Source organism: Cnephaeus nilssonii, assembly GCF_951640355.1.
Source record: "Cnephaeus nilssonii genome assembly, chromosome: 19".
In the NCBI taxonomy this organism is placed as follows: domain Eukaryota; kingdom Metazoa; phylum Chordata; class Mammalia; order Chiroptera; family Vespertilionidae; genus Cnephaeus; species Cnephaeus nilssonii.
In genome coordinates, this window is record NC_137090.1 from 2,941,654 (window position 1) to 2,958,607 (window position 16,954).

At 66.2% G+C, this 16,954-nt stretch overlaps 2 protein-coding genes across 2 annotated transcripts; one reads left to right on the forward strand and one right to left on the reverse strand.

The window, feature by feature from the left end:
* The first annotated feature begins 186 nt into the window (after positions 1 to 186).
* On the forward strand, positions 187 to 11,253 carry LOC307115562 (glutamine-rich protein 2-like). The gene is made up of 11 exons (XM_079798786.1): positions 187 to 2,475; positions 3,386 to 3,508; positions 3,628 to 3,702; positions 3,850 to 4,014; positions 4,123 to 4,244; positions 4,715 to 4,780; positions 5,002 to 5,103; positions 5,738 to 5,941; positions 6,545 to 6,689; positions 7,256 to 7,776; positions 9,241 to 11,253. Exons 1-11 carry the CDS (start codon positions 2,155 to 2,157, stop codon positions 9,527 to 9,529), a joined length of 2,133 nt encoding a protein of 710 aa, XP_079654912.1. The 5' UTR covers positions 187 to 2,154; the 3' UTR covers positions 9,530 to 11,253.
* Positions 11,254 to 11,915: 662 nt separating this feature from the next.
* UBALD2 (UBA like domain containing 2) lies at positions 11,916 to 16,478 on the reverse strand. The gene is made up of 3 exons (XM_079798785.1): positions 16,061 to 16,478; positions 15,649 to 15,711; positions 11,916 to 12,349 (listed from the first exon to the last, which is right to left on the reverse strand). The coding sequence occupies exons 1-3, from the start codon at positions 16,178 to 16,180 to the stop codon at positions 12,035 to 12,037; spliced, it is 498 nt and encodes a 165-aa protein (XP_079654911.1). The 5' UTR covers positions 16,181 to 16,478; the 3' UTR covers positions 11,916 to 12,034.
* Between the last annotated feature and the right edge of the window lie 476 nt (positions 16,479 to 16,954).

The following is a 16,954-nucleotide window of genomic DNA, read 5'->3' on the forward strand; positions in this document are numbered from 1 at the left end:
GGATGGAAGCCTCCGGCCTCTGAGCGCCCGTTTCCCACAGTCCAAAAGACCATCCCGCCAGACCTGCAGGAGCAGCTGAAGTCCATCAAGACCCTGACCAAAGAGGTCCGGCAGGAGAAAGCCAAGGTGAGTGAGGGCTGAGGGCGGGCCTGCCGCCTGGCCTTGGCGCCAGCGACACTACCCCCCCCCCCCCCCCAGCCACCTGCGTGTTTACGGACCGCAGTCCTGTCACCGCGGGTGGAGCTGCTATCTCGCTGCCTCCTACACGCCCATCAGGTGGGAAATGCGGCTCAGACCTTGCTGGGTCCTTTCCTGATGGGAAACCTGCCCCGGAGCTGTGGGCTGCGGCCGAGCCATCTCTCTGGCGCGGCCCTTTCCAGCGGAGGCCAGCCAGCCACGGGGCAGCCGGGGCCCGGTGTGCGGGGCTGTGGGGGCCAATGGTCAGGGCCAGGGCTACTGTTTGTTTGTTTGTTTGTTTTTTTGTCCTCACCCGAGGATATTTTTCCATTGATTTCTAGAGAGAGTGGAAGGGAGGGGGAGAGACAGAGAGGGAGATACATCAATGTGAGAGACACATCGATTGGTTGCCTCCCACGCTCGCCCCAACTGGGGCGGGGAACTGAGGTACATGCCCTTGACGGGAATTGAACCTGCACCCTTCAGCCCGCGGCCCGACGCTCTATCCACTGAGCCAAACCAACTAGGGCTTTAGCTGTCTTTTTTAAAAAAATATATATGTATATATCCAATGCTCATTAGAGGATATTTTTTCCATTGATTTTTAGAAAGAGTGGAAGGGAGAGGGAGAGACAGAGAGAGTAGCATCAATGTGAGAGACACATCGATTGGTTGCCTTCCGCATGTGCCCCAACCTGAGCCAGGGATGGAGCCTGCAACCGAGGTACATGCCCTTGACTGGAATCAAACCCGGAACCCTTCAGTCTGCAGGCCGCCGCTCTATCCACTGAGCAACACCGGCCAGGGCTTTAATTGTCTTCTTACTGAAGATTGTCTTCAAATTCAGTGATGGGCAACCTTTTGAGCTTGGTGTGTCAAACTTCACCAAAAAACTGAGCATAACTCTGGTAGTGTGTCACTTTGAGGAAAAAACATTATTTCGCAAATGTTTCATCCTCGGCATGCGGCCGCCTCAGCGGCCGCGCGTCATCAGAAATGGCTACGCGCTGACACGCGTGTCACAGGTTCCCCATCACTGGTCTACATCATGGGATGGAGGGAGGAAGGTCAGGAAGGGAGGAAGGAAGGGAGGGAGGGAGAGGGAGAGAAGGAGGGAGGGAGGTCAGGAAGGAACCTTGGCTTTTGTCAGCAGGTTGGATTAGGGTCAGGGACCTGCAGGGAGCAGAGCCCGGCCTGCTGACCCGCCTCTCCCATTGGCTTTGTAGCTGGACAAGATACAGAGGTTCCTGGAGGGCGAAGGGTTTCCAGAAATGGGGAAGGAGGTGGCCGCTGGCCCGCTGGGCTTGCAGCTGGGTCTCCTCAGGTAAGTGCACTGCCCCGGCCGCCCGTGCGCAGCCGGGGGGCGGGGGGGGGGGGGCGGGCGGGCGGGGGGGGGGGGGCGGGCGGGCGGGCTTTGTTGGCCCACACCCTGTCTCTGGCCTGGGCGCCTGCTCTTCTGGGTGCCCACATCTCGTTCAAGTTGCTGGTGGGAGTTTCCCACGTTCCTGAAACAGCTCAGCACCAGGACTTGGAAGCACTACCTCCACACCCCCCCGCCCCGGCCCCCCGCAAAAACCTCCTTCGACTCTGTCCCCAGTTGGAGGTGGAAGGGAGTGCTCGCTAGGGTCCCTCTCTGCAGGCCAGGCCTCGCCTGCCACAGCGCACGGGCACCCCCTCTGGCCCGGCCTGGTCCATCCCCCTCCATCCCTGACATCCCTGACGGCCGGGCTCAGCACTGGGGCCGGGCCGGGCTGGTGGTGAGCCAGGCCGTCCGTTGTGCCGCAGGGTCAGCGTGCACGACATCGAGAAGGAGCTGTCCGACCTGAGGGAGAGCCAGGAGCAGGGCAAGGTCAACATGGAGCACTCGGTCTCCGAGGCCTCCCTTTACCTGCAGGACCAGGTGAGGAGGCCACGCTCTCGGCGCAGGGACCAGGCCCTTCTCAGAAGTGGCTGCCCCCCTCCATTCCTCCTGTGTGTATGGAGGGGGAAGGGAGGGCCGGGCCTCGCTCAAGCCCTTGCGCCTGCCTTCTCGCCTGCACCCAGTTGGACAAGCTCAGGACGATCATCGAGAACATGCTGGCCTCGTCGTCCACGCTGCTGACCATGAGCATGACCCCGCAGAAGGCCTCGGTCAGCTTGTCACCTGGCCAGATTGACCCCAAGGCCACCTGCCCGGCCTGCAGCCTGGACCTGAGCCACCAGGTCAGCACGCTGGTGCAGCGCTATGAGCAGCTGCAGCACATGGTCACCAGCCTGGCTGCCTCGCGGCCCTCCAAGAAAGCCAAGCTGCAGAGACAGGTGACCGTGGCCCCGGGGGCAGCGGGGAGCAGCTGACAGGGTCCCCCGGCTTAGTTTTCCAGGAGGGAGCCCACAAAAGCCCCCGTTCCTTCCACAGGGTGCGGCGAGGAGTGCTGGGGAGGCGGGGCCGTGGGCTGGGAAGGCACAGCGGGCTGTGGGTGGAGCAGGGCCCCCCACGAGCTGGGGGGGGCACTGGCACAGCTTCAGGAAGCACCCCCTCTCCCTCCCAGGCCCTTCCCACTTCCCTCCGAAGGGCAGGCTTGCTGGTGGGTGGGCACCGCCCGAGGCCCTGCATCCTGCCTCTTGGGTCCTGGGGTCTGCTTCAGCCCAGGGCAGGCGGGGGGCTGTAGCCCACACGCTGACTCTCGGGGGCCGCTCACCACTCTGAGCCTCGATCACCTCTGCGGATCACCCCCACTGGCCGACCAGGTCCCCCGAGGAGGCAGGGCTGAGGCTCCTGTCCGCTGGTGGGGGGGAGGGCGGTCACAGAGACCGCGTAGGGAACCTCCCACTGTCCGAGGGACATGGTGGAGACAACCAGCGGGTTGGAGGCTGGCCGATAAGCTGGGTGATGTTGGTTGTTTTTGTTTTTGTTTTTAATATATTTGTATTGATGTGTTGATTTCAGAGAGGAAGGGAGAGGGAGAGAGAAATAGAAACATCAATGATGAGAGAGAATCACTGATTGGCTGCCTCCTGCACGCCCCCCACTGGGGATCAGGCCCGCAACCTGGCATGTGCCCTGACTGGGAATCGAACTGTGACCTCCTAGTTCATAGGTCAATGATCAACCACTGAGCCACACCGGCTGGGCTGGCTGATGTTTTAAGGGTCAACTTATCGGGGGCAAGAGGACGGCCCTGGGGAGCCCCAGCCGCCTCAGTGAGCGGCCCTGGTCCCTCCGCCGCAGGACGAGGAGCTGCTGGGCCACGTGCAGAGCGCCATCCTGCAGGTGCAGGGCGACTGTGAGAAGCTCAACATCATCACCGGCAACCTCATCGAGGACCATCGGCAGAAGCAGAAGGACATCGACGTGAGCGCTGCGGGGGCGGGGCGGGGCGGGGCGGGGCGGGGCGGGGCGGGGGCTCGGCAGGACCCCAGCCACCCCTCCCCTTCCGCTCCTTGCTCCTCACTCTCCCTTCGGCCTCCCAGGTGCTGTACCAGGGTCTGGAGAAGCTGGAGAAGGAGAAGGCCAACAGGGGGCACCTGGAGATGGAGATTGAAGTGGTAAGGGCCGGGCCGAGGGCCCTCCTGCCTGGGAGGCCAGGAGCGGAGGGAGCCGGGGGGAGGATGTAGGCTCAGCGTCAGGGTGACCGCTCAGGGGGCCCGCCGCGGGCCTCTCCCATCGGGCGGCCTCCTCCTCTCTCCGGGCAGAAGGCCGACAAGAGCGCTCTGGAGGCCAAGGTGAGCCGCATGCAGTTTGACGCCACCACGGAGCAGCTGAACCACATGATGCAGGAGCTGGTGGCCAAGATGAGCGGGCAGGAGCGGGACTGGCAGAAGATGCTGGACCGGCTCCTGACCGAGATGGACAGCAAGGTGAGGGCGGCGAGGCTCCCGGGCCCCGGGACTTGGGCAAGGCCGCCTTCTCCGGCCCGCAGAGCCCCGCCTGCCGTCTTAGGGCTCACCTGGTCCCCCCGTCCGCAGCTGGACCGCCTGGAGCTGGACCCCGTGAAGCAGCTGCTGGAGGATCGGTGGAAGTCCTTGCGGCAGCAGCTCAAGGAGCGCTCCCCGCTCTACCAGGCGGACGAGGCGGCCGGCATGCGGCGGTGAGCTGGGCGGGGCTGGGAGGGAGGCCGGGGGCCCTGCATGACCAGCTCCCACCAGCAGTGACTGCCCCACAGCAGGAGGGACGGTGTTTGGGGGCTGAGGCCACCCCGTAGGACAGTGGAGAAGGAGGGGATGAGGCTGAGACTCTGGGGCCATGGGAGGGAGTCTCCAGAGGTGAGAGCAGACCTGGGGGACCTGGCCCGTGGCCGCCTGACCCGCAGCATTTCCATGACTGACCGCCAGGGGGCCCCCGAGGCTTACACAGAGCACCCCTCAGGGACACGTGGGTTAGGACAGGTGGGTGCTGGATCCGCACCAAGAGGGGGCATGTCTGGGAGCGGCTGAGTCTGGGGAGCAGGGACGGGACAGGCCTCCAGGCTGGGACCTCGGGGTGGGCCGAGCTTCCGGCCTGCCTGGAGGCGGGCTCTCCACGCTCCACTCCCCACCCTCGCGTGTCCCGTCCCCACAGGCAGCTCCTGGCACATTTCCACTGCCTGTCCTGTGACCGTCCCCTGGAGACAGCTGTGACTGGACAGTGAGTGCCCACACCTGGCCGGCCCCTCCCTGCCCGCCTCCCTGTGTCCTCCCTCCCTCCCTCCCTCGTGGGCCCACTCCTGTCTGCCTGGCCTGCTGCCCGCCCGGTCCTCGCCCCACCCCCGGCGGGGGGGCTCCGGGGCAGGAGGCCCGTGGGGAGGGGGCGGGGGAGGGGACGATGGGATTTCTCACGCTCGACCCTCCCTTCCTCTGCCCACCCAGGGTCCTCCCCACCACGCCCGTGGGGCCCAGCCTGCCCGGGCACCGCTCCACCCGCCCCTACACCGTCTTTGAGCTGGAGCAGGTCCGGCAGCAGAGCCGCAAGTACGCAGGGGAGTGCGCAGGGCTGTGCAGGGAGGCAGGGCAGACAGCGGTGCGGGCTCCCCCTCACCAGGGACGCCTCTGAGCTGGCACAGCTCTCCCAGGGCAAGAATGGGGCTGGCAGAGGAGGCGGGACCAGAAACACCTGCCTTCGGAGTCCTGGGGGGACCTGGCCAAGGCTGCCGGCCACCGCCCCTCCTCACCCCTGTTCCCAGACCCTCTGGTGCCTCAGCCGTGGCGGGGCAGGGGGCCCAGCCTCCCGCAGCGAGCGGCCGCTCAGGGCCCGCTCTGGAGCTCGTGCCCCCTCCCTGCACCTTCCCACCTCCTGAGGATGGGGCTCAGTGGAGGGGGGCTTTCCAACTGCTTAGGAGCCTGGGGGCCTGCGGGGCCAGGCACCGCCCCCCGGCTGGCGGGAGGAGCTGGGCTTCTCTCCGTGCGGCTCTCCGTGCGGCTCTCCGCACTGCCCTCCTCAGCAAACCTGCCCGGCAAGCCTGGCCGTGGTCGGTGGGGCTGTGGAAAGGGCTCCTGCCCACCCGGGTCCCGCTGAGCTGGGGGTAAAGCGGTGGCGTGGACTCCGGCCTGTGCATGGGGTCCGGCCTGTGCGGCCGCCCACCCTCCTTTCTGCCCACACCCGCAGCCTCAAGCTGGGCAACTCCGCCTTCCCGCGGGCCGACCTGGCGTCGATGGAGCGGAGCGTGGGGCGTCTGCGCACCATGCACTCCAAGATGCTGATGGACATCGAGAAGGTGCAGATCCACTACGGGGGCACGGTCAAGGCCAGCAGCCAGATGATCCACGAGCTGCTGCAGGCCCAGTGCCTGGGCTCCCCCTGCTGCAAGCGGTAGGACAGCGGGAGGCAGGCTGAGCCGTGGGCACGCCTCAGCCCACCGCTGGGAAAGCCTGAGGAGGGAGGGGCGTGTGAGTGTGTGTGTGAGTGTGTGTGTGTGAGAGTGTGAGTGTGTGTGAGTGTGTGTGTGTGAGAGTGTGTGTGAGTGTGTGTGTGTGAGAGTGTGTGAGTGTGTGTGTGTGTGAGTGAGAGTGTGTGTGTGTGAGTGTGAGTGTGTGAGTGTGTGTCTGAGTGTTTGTGTGTGTGTGAGTGTGTGTGTGAGTGTGTGTATGTGTGTGTGTGAGTGTGTGTGTGTGAGAGTGTGTGAGTGTGAGAGTGTGTGTATATGTGTGAGTGTGAGTGTGAGAGTGTGTGTGTGTGTGAGAGAGTGTGTGTGTGTGAGTGTGTGTGTGTGTGTGAGTGTGTGTGTGTGTGAGTGTGTGTGAGAGTGTGTATGTGTGTGAGTGTGAGAGAGTGTCCTCAGGATGGCTGGCCAGCAGGCTGCTCTGCTCGCTCACCTGCCTGGCCGCCCCTTGCTCCTGACCTGGCCGCAGAGACCCCTGAAGCAGCGGCCCCCCCGCAGGTCACCCCGTTCCCACTAGGCTGTCTTCCTCACAGGGTGTCGGAGATGTCCGACTACAGCTTCGCCACGGTGTCGCGGCACTGCGGGGGCAGCCACACCCTCACCTACCCCTACCGCCGCTCCCGCCTGCAGCACCTGCAGCAGGGGCTGTTCCCCGAGGACATCCAGATCGCCAGGAAGGTGGGGCGGGGCCCAGCGGCGGGGAGGAGGGCCCCATGGCCCCGGGTCCCCGTCCTCTGGAAACCCGCCCTTGGCCTGGAGGCAGTTTCTTTTCTTTCTTTGTGGTTTTTTAAAAAATATATATTTTATTGATTTCAGAGAGGACGGGAGAGGGAGAAACATCAATGATGAGAGAGAATCATCCATCGGCTGCCTCCTACACGCCCCCCACTGGGGATCGAGCCCACAACTCGAGCGTGTGCCCTGACCGGAATCGAACCTGGGACCCTTCAGTCTGCAGGCCTGTGCTCTATCCACTGAGCCACACCAGCTAGGGCGAGGCAGTTTCTTAGTCAGACTCGGGTTCTTAACCTCGGCCCGAGGCCTCCAGCCGGGGCCCTGAGAACCAAAGCACCGCCCCTCCTCTCCCCTCCATCTGCCCGGAGCCCCCCGGGGCCCCCGGGGGCGCTGAGCTCGCTGGGTGCTGGCGTCCGGAGGACCGCGGTGCCCAGGCCGCGTGGAGACAGGGCCAGAGGGAAGCCGCCGCGCCTCCTGGTGATGCCCCCCGCCCGCCCCCCCCTCCACAGCACCACGAAGTGGACATCTTGGGCCTGGACGGACATATTTACAAGGGACGGATGGACACGAGGCTGCCCGGCATCCCGAACAAAGACAGTGAGTGTCCGGGGGCCCAGCCGCCTGTCGCTCCGCCGCGGCCCCCAGGACGGCGCAGCCCCCGGGAGGCCAGGCGCTTGGGCCCCGGCCCCTGGCTCCTCCTCCGCCTCCGTCTCCGAACGCCCCGTCCCAAGCCCGGCCCGTGTGCAGGCGCAGACAGCGGACAGCGGACAGCGGTCCGGTCTCCGCTCCGGGCCTGTCTCTCGGGCTGGCTGCGCCCAGCGCCCCGCAGCCCCTCCCGGCCCCCGGTCCCCACGGAGCCCTGTGGGTGCCTGAGAAGGGACCTTCCCTCCACTGTCCCCAGGCGCAGGGAACAACAAGCACAAGATCAAGCCGTCCCGGTCCCACACGCACCGGCAGCCGGCCCTCGGCGACAGCAGCCAGCTGCCCTTGCGGCCTCAGAGCGCCCACATGGCGGCTGGCAGCACCTCAGGTAGCTTCCCTGGGGGTGGAGTCCTCCCGCGGCCTGGGCTCTGCCCGCCACCCCTTTCCTGCCGATGGCTGGGAGAGGCCCCATTTCCCCGGGAGAGGCGGGCGGGAGCTGAGGGCTGGGGACCCCAGTCCGTGGGGCGCATGCTGCCGTGAAGGCCCCATTTCACAGAAGAGGAGCCGGACAGGGTCGCAGCCCAAGACTCTGGCTCCAGGCCCACCCGCCCCCGGCCCACGCGCTCACAGGCTGTGGCGGCCACGGAGCCCCGGGCCACGTCACGGCCCCAGGACCCCTCCGTCTGTGGCGGCCATGCAGCCCAGGGCCACATCACGGCCCCAAGGACCCCTCCGTCTGTGGCGGCCATGCAGCCCAGGGCCACGTCACGGCCCCAGGACCCCTCCGTCTGTGGCGGCCATGCAGCCCAGGGCCACATCACGGCCCCAAGGACCCCTCCGTCTGCTCCTGCCTGCGAGGCCCTCCTCCTTGGCCCCTCCCCTACCCCCCGCTCGGAAGGGTCCCGAGAAATCTCCGCTGTCCGCCTGGAAGTGGGGGGCTGAGGGCCTCCCCAGTGAGGCCACACCGGGGGCCAGGGAGGGGCGCCGGCCTGGAGCCAGGAGCAGGTCGCGCCCAAGCACCTCAGGCCTGTTTCCTGTCAGTGATGGGCGCTGGGCTCGCCGCTGGGTGGGCCCGCAGACCGGCACTTGCAGAAGCTGGAGGTCAGGGCCCAGGCCTGGGGCCGCGACGCCTCCGCAGGCCCAGCTCGGAGCGGCCAGAGGGGAACCAGCTGCCGGTGGTCAGGCGCCGGGCCTGCCGGGAGGGCCGCTCAGCTCCGGGCTCAGCTCCCGGCCAGCCCAGGAGGGAGCTTTACACGTGGGAACAATTGAGTCCTCGGGCCAGCGTTAGGGGAGGGGCCCCTGCTAGCCTCACCTGCACTGAGGCCCCAGGCCCCAGGCCCCAGGCCCCCAGCCCCCAGCTAGGAAGCGGCAGCGCTGGATGCCCAGCCCAGGCTCCGGCCCCAGGTACGAGGCTGCGAGAGGGGGCTCAGAGGTGGACAGAGCGCGGTTTGTGGCTTTCTTGGGGGCACTGCACTCCCTTCTCCCTGGCACCCCACTGTCTACGCCAAGGGCACTCGAAATGTCATGGGAGCAGGAGGGAGGGAGGGGAGTCCTCGGACACCCCTGCTCCTGTGTGATTGTGGCCTAACCAGCCCCGTTCACGAGGAATCTGACCAAAGGGGGGGTGGGGGGTGGTGGCGGGGATCTTGGCCCCGGGGGAGGCTGGTGTGGTTTCCACTCGGCGATGATAAAGGAGCGTTGCTTCGGGGCTCCTGTGAGGACTGCACCCCCGCCCAGCGCAGGGCCCTCTCCAGCACCTGTCTCCTCTGCAGCCTGGCCAGCAGGGGGCTGCGGGGCCGCTGGGGGCCCTGGGGAGTGAGGCAGAGCCCCCTCGAACCCTCCTGTCTTGCAGCTACTTCTCGGCAGCACACAGACAGACCCGTCTCCTCGGAGGGGCGCCTCTCCCAGCCGAACGTGGCCCACCTGCCCAGCCCCAGCGGGATGGCCATGCACATGGACGTGCCTCCCGGGGAGGGCATGGAGGAGCCCACCCGGGGGCCCAGGACCCCCACTGCTCGCTGAGCAGAGCTATAAATAAATGTTTCGGAAGAAGCTGGCTTCCCTGTCCTGGCTCGGGGTGCAGGCCGAGGGAGGGGCCCGGGCCCCGGCGGCACCTCTGGGAGAGGGTGTCTGGCTTGTAGTGTGAGAATTAGGCCAGGGCCCCCCAGACGGAGCCGTCAAGGGGGCGGGCCCGGGCTGGAGGGGCCGCCGCCTTCCCTGCCATGCCTGCCTTCCTGTCGGGTGCGCGGTGTCTGGGAGCAAGCTGTACCTTAGAGCAAAGGTGAGGGTGGCAGCTGCCCGCTGCTCCCCTGCCGCGGCTCAGGGCAGTGCCCAGCTCCTGGCACAGAGCCCAGAGCACTGCCCAGCCACCCGGCAGGTTTCTGCCGGAGGGAGGGCCCCTGCTTCCCCGCGGGGCTGGCGGCTCAGAGCAGGGGTGCCGGCTGGGCCGTTGTCATCCCTGCTCCTCCCAACCCCGGGAGAGAAAGGGGGTCCGGAGGCCTGCCCGTCCTGCCCCCGCCCTTAAAGCTCCTTTGCTCTTCTCCGCTCGCCCCAACAGGCAGAGGGCTCAGTGCCGAGTCCTCGGGCTGAAGATCTGGGCGGGTGGGAGGGGACAGGAGCAGGCTGGGTGCAGCAACTCCACAGGACAGGGCCCCGGCCCGTCACCCCAGGGACCAGGCAGAGCGCCCCACCCCAAGGACTCTCAAGTCACTGAAGCAGTTCTGTGCCTCCGGTCTGTTCTCACAGGCTCCCTCCTCAAAGGTGGGGATCCCCCACCCCCAGTCCCTTTCCCACCCACCATGGGAAAGCGACCCGGGGGCAAGAGGCCCGCTTTAGGGTGTGAGGGGCGGGGTGACAGCCTCACAGGAGAGTGCAGCAGGAAACAGCCCAGAAAGGGGTTCTCCCGTCCCCACCCCTGTGGGCGAGGAGGGCGGGGCGGGCGGTGTCACGGGGACGGCAGGGGCTCCCCCTCCTTCCCCACCTGCGGGGCGCCACTCATCTCTCAGTAATGGCGGACACTCAGTCCGGTGGGCACCCCGCCAGCACCCCTGCCCCGCAGGCAGGTGAGCCAGGCCGCCCTCTGCTCCTGCTGGGGCTCCTGTTTCTCTCCAGCCTGGAGGGAGGGGCGGCCACAGGGACAGGCGGCCCTCAGCACCAGGCCTCCCTCAACCCCCGGGACAAGGGGTGACACCCCCAGGCAGCCCGGCCGGCCACCGTGGGGGCGGAAGTCCCAGCAGGACCACCCCAGGCGCAGGGGCTGCCCCCAGCCTGGGAAGCACAGGTGGGCAGCTGCAGGGGTGCCGTGGGAGGAGCCTCAGGGGTTTCCAACCAGGAAACAAAACCGAAAGGACAAACCCAGCCTCAAAGGACAGGATCACATGGGGGCGCAGGGGCAGCTGCCGTCTCCCCTCCCCCAGGTGCACCCCAGAGGCCCGCGCAGGGTGGCCCACGTGGGCCAGGGGCTCGAGGAGGGATCCGGCCTGGGCCAGCCCGGGCCACAGGGGACAGGCTCCTCACCCACCGACCAGCTGGTCCTGCCTGGAGGCGGCCCCCTCCGAGCCCCCCAGCCCCGGGCTCCCCAGCAGCCCTGGCTGACCTTTGGGTCCCGCCACGTAACACGCTCAGAAGGACCCGCTACCCCCGAGGAAGGAGGCCAAGGGCAGGAACGGCCGAGCAGCGGTGGGCCCGGTAGGAAGGGGCTGGGGCAGCCACCGGGTGGAAGGAGCAGCCCCCCCCCCCCCCCCCCCCCGTAGCGGAGACCATGGCTGCGGGGCTAAGCGGGGCCTGTGATGGGCAACGAAGGAAGGTCAAGGAGCGAGGGTCGCAGTAACCAAGTCGTGACCCTTCCTTCCTCTCCCCCCACATTCCACTGGACCAACCTGTCCATCAGGCCCTGGTCTGGACACCCAGGCCTCGTCCGACAGACCAGCCCCGTGCCCAGGGCGCAGCCCCGCCCCCCCAAGCAGAGAGCTGTCCCTCCAGGACAGACAAAGGCCCCGACCTGGGACGTCAGGAAAGTCTGTGAGTGTCTAAGTGTGAGTGTCACCTGGAAATGGCCGCTTTGGGAACTAAACCCAACGGCAGGTGCTCCTCCCGGCTCCCACTCGGCCAGGACAGGGCGGGAGGCAGGCCCCTGCCGGCTTCGGTGCCAGCCTCCATCTGGGGGAGGCGGTGTCTCGTGGCGGCAGGAGGTCCCCACACCTTTGGCTGCCGGCGCCTCCGGTGCCCTCTCCCTCCCCGGTCCAGAAGCACGGCCGTGCCTTTGAGAGCAGGCCGCTGGCAGACAGCGTGCGCCCCCACATCACACACCCGGCCAAGCAGCACCTGGACTGGGCGGAGGGGGTGCTGGCCCCTCCCTCTGACCCCAGTCCCCCAGACCAGCCAGCGCCATTCACATGGTTAGTTACATTTATATATTTATATATTACAGTTATATATTAAAAACAGAAAAACTTGCCTGAAAGAAACTCCTGAAGGACCCAAGTGGCTCAGGAAGTTTACTATCCCCCCACCCCCCAAAATTCCTTTATAAAATCTTCCAGTGCGATCTTCAGGAAACCCCCGCCCGCCCAGCCCCCGACCCGGCCCTCCTGTGTCCCCACGGCCCGGACGCCCCAGCTCCAGCCCAGCGCGCGGCGTGTCCAGTCTCATCTCTGGCCGTCCACGGCAGCCATGGCTTTCTGCGGGGCGCCCCCCTGCTGGGCTCCGGGGGGCCACGTGGGCTGTGGGTGGTGCAGGTGGTGGAAGCTGTGGGCCGTCGGGGAGGAGGGCGGCATCCAGGCGGCCTGGTGGCTGGGCGGGGACGAGGCCCAGAAGGGGCTGAAGTTGGCAGGGGGCGAGCAGGCCACGGCCGTCATGGGGCTGCTGCTCTGCAGGCCCTCGGACGTGCGCAGCTTGGAGAACATGGCCAGGGCGTCGGGGAAGTTGGGCGGCGTGGCTGGTGTGTTGCTGGGGGTGCACATCTGCTCAGAGAGACACAGGTGTCGGGAGGGCTGTCCATGGCCCCCGAGGCCCAGCCTCACTCCTGGCCCCAAGCAGCTTCAACAGCACAAAGCACCCCTCTCGCCCGAGCCAACAGGAACGGAAAATAAGGACACACCTGACCCTTTTTACCAAAACTAGGAGCGATTCCTGATGCTTAGGAAGCTACCCTGAGGCGTGTGGGGAGTAAAGGGTTAATTCCCACCAGAAGCTGGGGTGTCAGATTAAAGCAGGCCAGGGAGCAGCCCAGGACACCACAGTGGCGGTGGCTCCTGGGTAGGCGCCCAGCTGGCCCCTCAGTAACCCGCCGACGTTCCGAGGCCGCTGGTCAAGGGAGGGCGGCCAGGTCAGGTCTGCCTCCCGGGCCAGCCCTGGGGAGGCGGAGGTGGTGTCGGTTTCAGGCCGCGGTAACACCAGCAGCGCGTCTCACTCCTCACAGCCATGTCAGGTCTTTCCCGCTACCCTCTCTGGACTGCAGATGGGGAAACCGAGGCCCAGAGCTTGATCACTTGACAAACACCCACTGCAGGGCCGAGCTGAGCCTCACTCAGCCCTTCACCGTCAAGTGCAACTTTGCGGGTGGCTGCCCCAGGACAAAAACCCGGGGTGTCGGTTTCCTGAGTCCCGCTGCCCTTGGCCGAGGTTGACAGAGCATCTGTCTGTCCAGCCCCCCTCAGCCCTCTTCCTTTCCTGGGGAGGTCACCACAAACATCCCACCTGCTGTCTCCTGCTACTACCCTGGGAGGGGGCTCCCCAAGCTCCTCACTATCCCTTGCCATTTCTGATTGGGGAACCCCAGCGGAAGGGCAGGAGCCGGGGTGGGGCTGGAACCGGCACTCTCCCTGTGAACACCAGGGACTGCAGGATGGGGGGATGGAGGTGCATCCACCCTCCCCAGGGGCACCCCACCAGAGGTGCGGGAAGCAGAGGCCTGCACAGAGCGGTCGGTTCTGACCTCGCCAAGCTTCTCCCTTTCCCAGGAAGCCACGGGAGTCTATCTTTGAATTTCTCCTAATTTTAGCAACACTGCCCCTCCCCCAGGCCCAGGGTGGGGAGCAAGATTCTAGGACTCTTCACCTGGCAGGGAGGGAGCTTGCAGGGCTCTGCAGCTAAGCCCCAGCCAGAAACGGGAGAGAACACCCCACCCTGTTCCCCGGGCCGGCCCGTATCTGCAGCTAGGAAGCTCTGACCATTGTCTGCCTCAGGGCCAGCCACTGGACTGTGTGGGCCTGGCCTCACCCAGACCAGACTGCTTCCCTCCTCCCTTCACCATTCCCCGCCCCTACCCCACCCCCACCCCAGGGCTGACTTCTCCGCAGCAGGAAACAATGAATGGGGGGGGGGGGTAGAAGCCAATTGCATCACAGCATTGTGACCAACTTCCCCAGTTCACCAAGCCAGCGAGTACTCTGTCTCCTGAAACAGCCACCCTGTGTCTGCCTGCTGTGTGAGCTTGGGCAAGTTCCTTAACCCCTCTGGTCCCATAAAACCAGGAGCTGGATCCAGATGCGCTGAAGGCCCCTCCCGCTCTGTGCTTTTCTGACAGCTCCTAGCACACAGGACCACAGCTTCTTCCATGGGCTTCTCCCTCCGAACCCAACCCAGGCCCCCTCCTCTAAGACACCTCCCACCACGTGCCTGTGCAGTCACTACAGGCAACCCCTTCTCAACTGCTCACACCCTGGGTCCCTTCTGATGCTGCCATCGCGCCATCGCCGGTCTCTGTTGCTCGAGTTTAACTTTTCCCTTTGGTTTATTGTCTAAACGACCAGCTCCTTGCAGGCAGGGTGTGCACTGGGCCTTCGGTCCTCCTTGCCGATGGGTGCACTGATTACAGGCCTGTTACACAACCCAACACCTGCCTCAGGCGAGGAAGCTTCAAAGGACTGCAATACCTTGGGACTGGCAGATAAGGGGCCACAGGACCTAGAGGGACCTCCAGTCCCAGTTCTCGCCCAAGAGCCTCCCAGCTACAGCACCACAGAATGGCTGTTCTGGACGCCCTGGGTCTGGGGCGGGGGTGGGGGTGGGGGTGGGGGGGAGCGAGCGGAGACCCTTTGAGAGGAGATGGGCAGGGTTCCCCGGGTTAGGGGTGTCACAGGCAGGGGAGGGTCGGCCTTTCAGCACGGCCCTGCGACCAGCAGCTCTCCCGTCAGAGGCCCTGCGTTAGGTTGTATTTGTGTACAGCGTGAGCCGGCCCAAGGAAACGCTGGGTAAAAGGCCCAGGCGGGCCCTGCTCTGTCTTCTGTAACTAGACAGAGACGGGGTGAGAGCGCCAAGGACAGGCACCGAGGAGCCATTTGCAGATCCTCCGAAAAGGGAGCCATGGGCAAGGACACCAAGTGCCAAAATGCACTCCCAAAGCCACAACAGGCCTCGGGGAGTAATGTTTTACAACCGCCGGGGCTGGGCAGGGACAGTCCCTCCCTCCCCCCACAGCAGGGTAATAGGTAACCAGGGGGGAGGGGGTGGGGGGGGAGGTCCCTCTAGGTCCTGTGGCCCCTTATCAGTCTCGCAGGGAAGGGATGTCCGGTGCGTGGAAAGCAGGAGTCCCCACGGCCAGGAAGGCAAAGGCTCAGGCCCGGGGTCCGAGGGGAAAAGAAAGCAAAGCCAGGCCGACCACTCCTGCTCCCCGCGCTCCTGTATGTTCACAGGCTGAGATCAGAAGCAAATTCCTGGCATTTTCTGGTCAAAACCTATTCTGTCCTCCGTGCTCAGGGTATGTCCTTTTTTCCATAAACAGGAAAGAGAGAACATACTCCTCTGGGTCAGCCTGGCCAGGGTGGATTTATCTCCTTCCTGTTCCCTGTGGAGCTGGATTGTTTGGATGGGGGGCCGCCGGCCCAACAGCAAGAGGGGGGTCCCGGGAAACAGACACCGCAGCCCCCAGACCCCCCGGCCCTCCCTGCACAGGGCTCCCGGTGCCCAGCCGTCTAGTTCTCATCCGAGCCCCCTCTCCGCTCCCTGGAGCCCCCTCTCCGCTCCCTGCCGCCCTCGCCGCCCTCCGACCCCCTGGCCCCGGGGAGGGCCCCGGGCGCATGGCTTTCGGCCGAGACGCAGGCGCCCGGGAGGCCGGACCGGAGCTGGGCGAGCCCGGCCGGGCCGCTTTCCTGGAAGACATTTTGGCTCTTTGTTTACATCGCGGCGCGGCGCTCCCGGCAACATGGCTGTCACCGCGGGCGGCTGACAGCGGCCCGGCTGCGCCCTGGGCGCGGGGCCGGGCCCGGGCGACCCCCTCCCGCCCGCCGGCCGGCCCTCCCGCCCGCGCGGCCGCACTTACCATCTGGTGGTGGTGGTGGCTGTTGGGAATGTTGGTTTCTTGGAAAAACGTGCTCAGGGCGGTCTGCGGACAAACAGCGGCGGGAGGCGGTTAACCGGGCCGGGGCAGGAAGCCCCCCGAACGGCCGGCCTCCGCAGGGTCCGCGGCGCCGCGCTCAGGCCGCCGGGCCCGACCCCTCGGCCGGCCGGACGCACCGCCAAGGGGCATCCCCGGGCCCCGCGCAGGGGCACCGGGCGGCAGGGCCCTCCGCGCCGCCCCCGGCCCGCGCCCCACCTCGCGGCCGCGGATCGCCTTACGGGCGATATAAATAGAGCTCCCCCCGCCGGGGCGGCGCGCGGCTGGGCGTCCCGGCCCGCGCCCCCGCCCCGGGTCCCGAGGCCGGTCGTGCGCGCCCGCTCCGGCCCGCACGCACCTCGAACTGCCAGTGGGCCGCCTGCAGGAGCTGCTTCGCCTGGTCGGCCGCGCAGCCCGCGGCCAGGACGAACTGGTTGATCATGACCTGGTGCCGCAGCTCATCCATGTTCACCGACATGGCTCCGCCGGCGCGCAGTCGGGCTCGGCGGCCGCGGGAGGCCGGCCGCCCTCGGCTCGCGCTCCCGCCGCCCGCCGCCTCCGGACCCTCGCCGCCCCGCTGCCCGCCGGGCGAGTGTCGTGGTCCGGCTCCCGCGGCCGCCGACACACAAACAACAGCGCGGGGCGGGGCCGTGTCCCAACGTTCGGGGGCCGCGAGCCGCCGCCGCTGATTGGCCCGCGCCGCTCGGCCTGCTCCCGGTTCCGAGCGGACGTTCGGTTCGAATCCTGAGGCCTCCGGACCCGCACTGTTTCCCTTTTCGCCCGGCCGCGCCCATTGGCGGAGGTCGGCGCCGTGGGGCGCCGGGACATTGGCCGGCCGCTGTGTTTTGGCTCGTTCGGGCTCGTGATTGGCCACGGCCCGGCGTTTGGGGCGGAGCCGCGCGCGCTGATTGGTGCCCCGTGGGCCCGTTTGAACTCAACTTAAAAACCTGGAGTGCCTGCTGATTGGCCCAGGCCCCTCTGTTTGGTGTTGTAGGCTTGGGGGTGGTGCGGCCAAGTTCATTCATTACTTCATTGAAACTGAACATGCTCAGCTGGAAAAGCAAGACAGAGTGGCTTTGACTCATTTCCTCTGAAAGATGTGGTCATCTCGAGAAACAGAATGATCAAAACAGAAAGCAGATAGAGCCTTCGCAGCTGCTCAAGCCTCAGAGATTGTTTATTTTTTTTAATCTTTCAAGCAGCTCTACTCTTTTTTAGCCTTTTAAAAAAATATAACGTACCCTTTTCATGC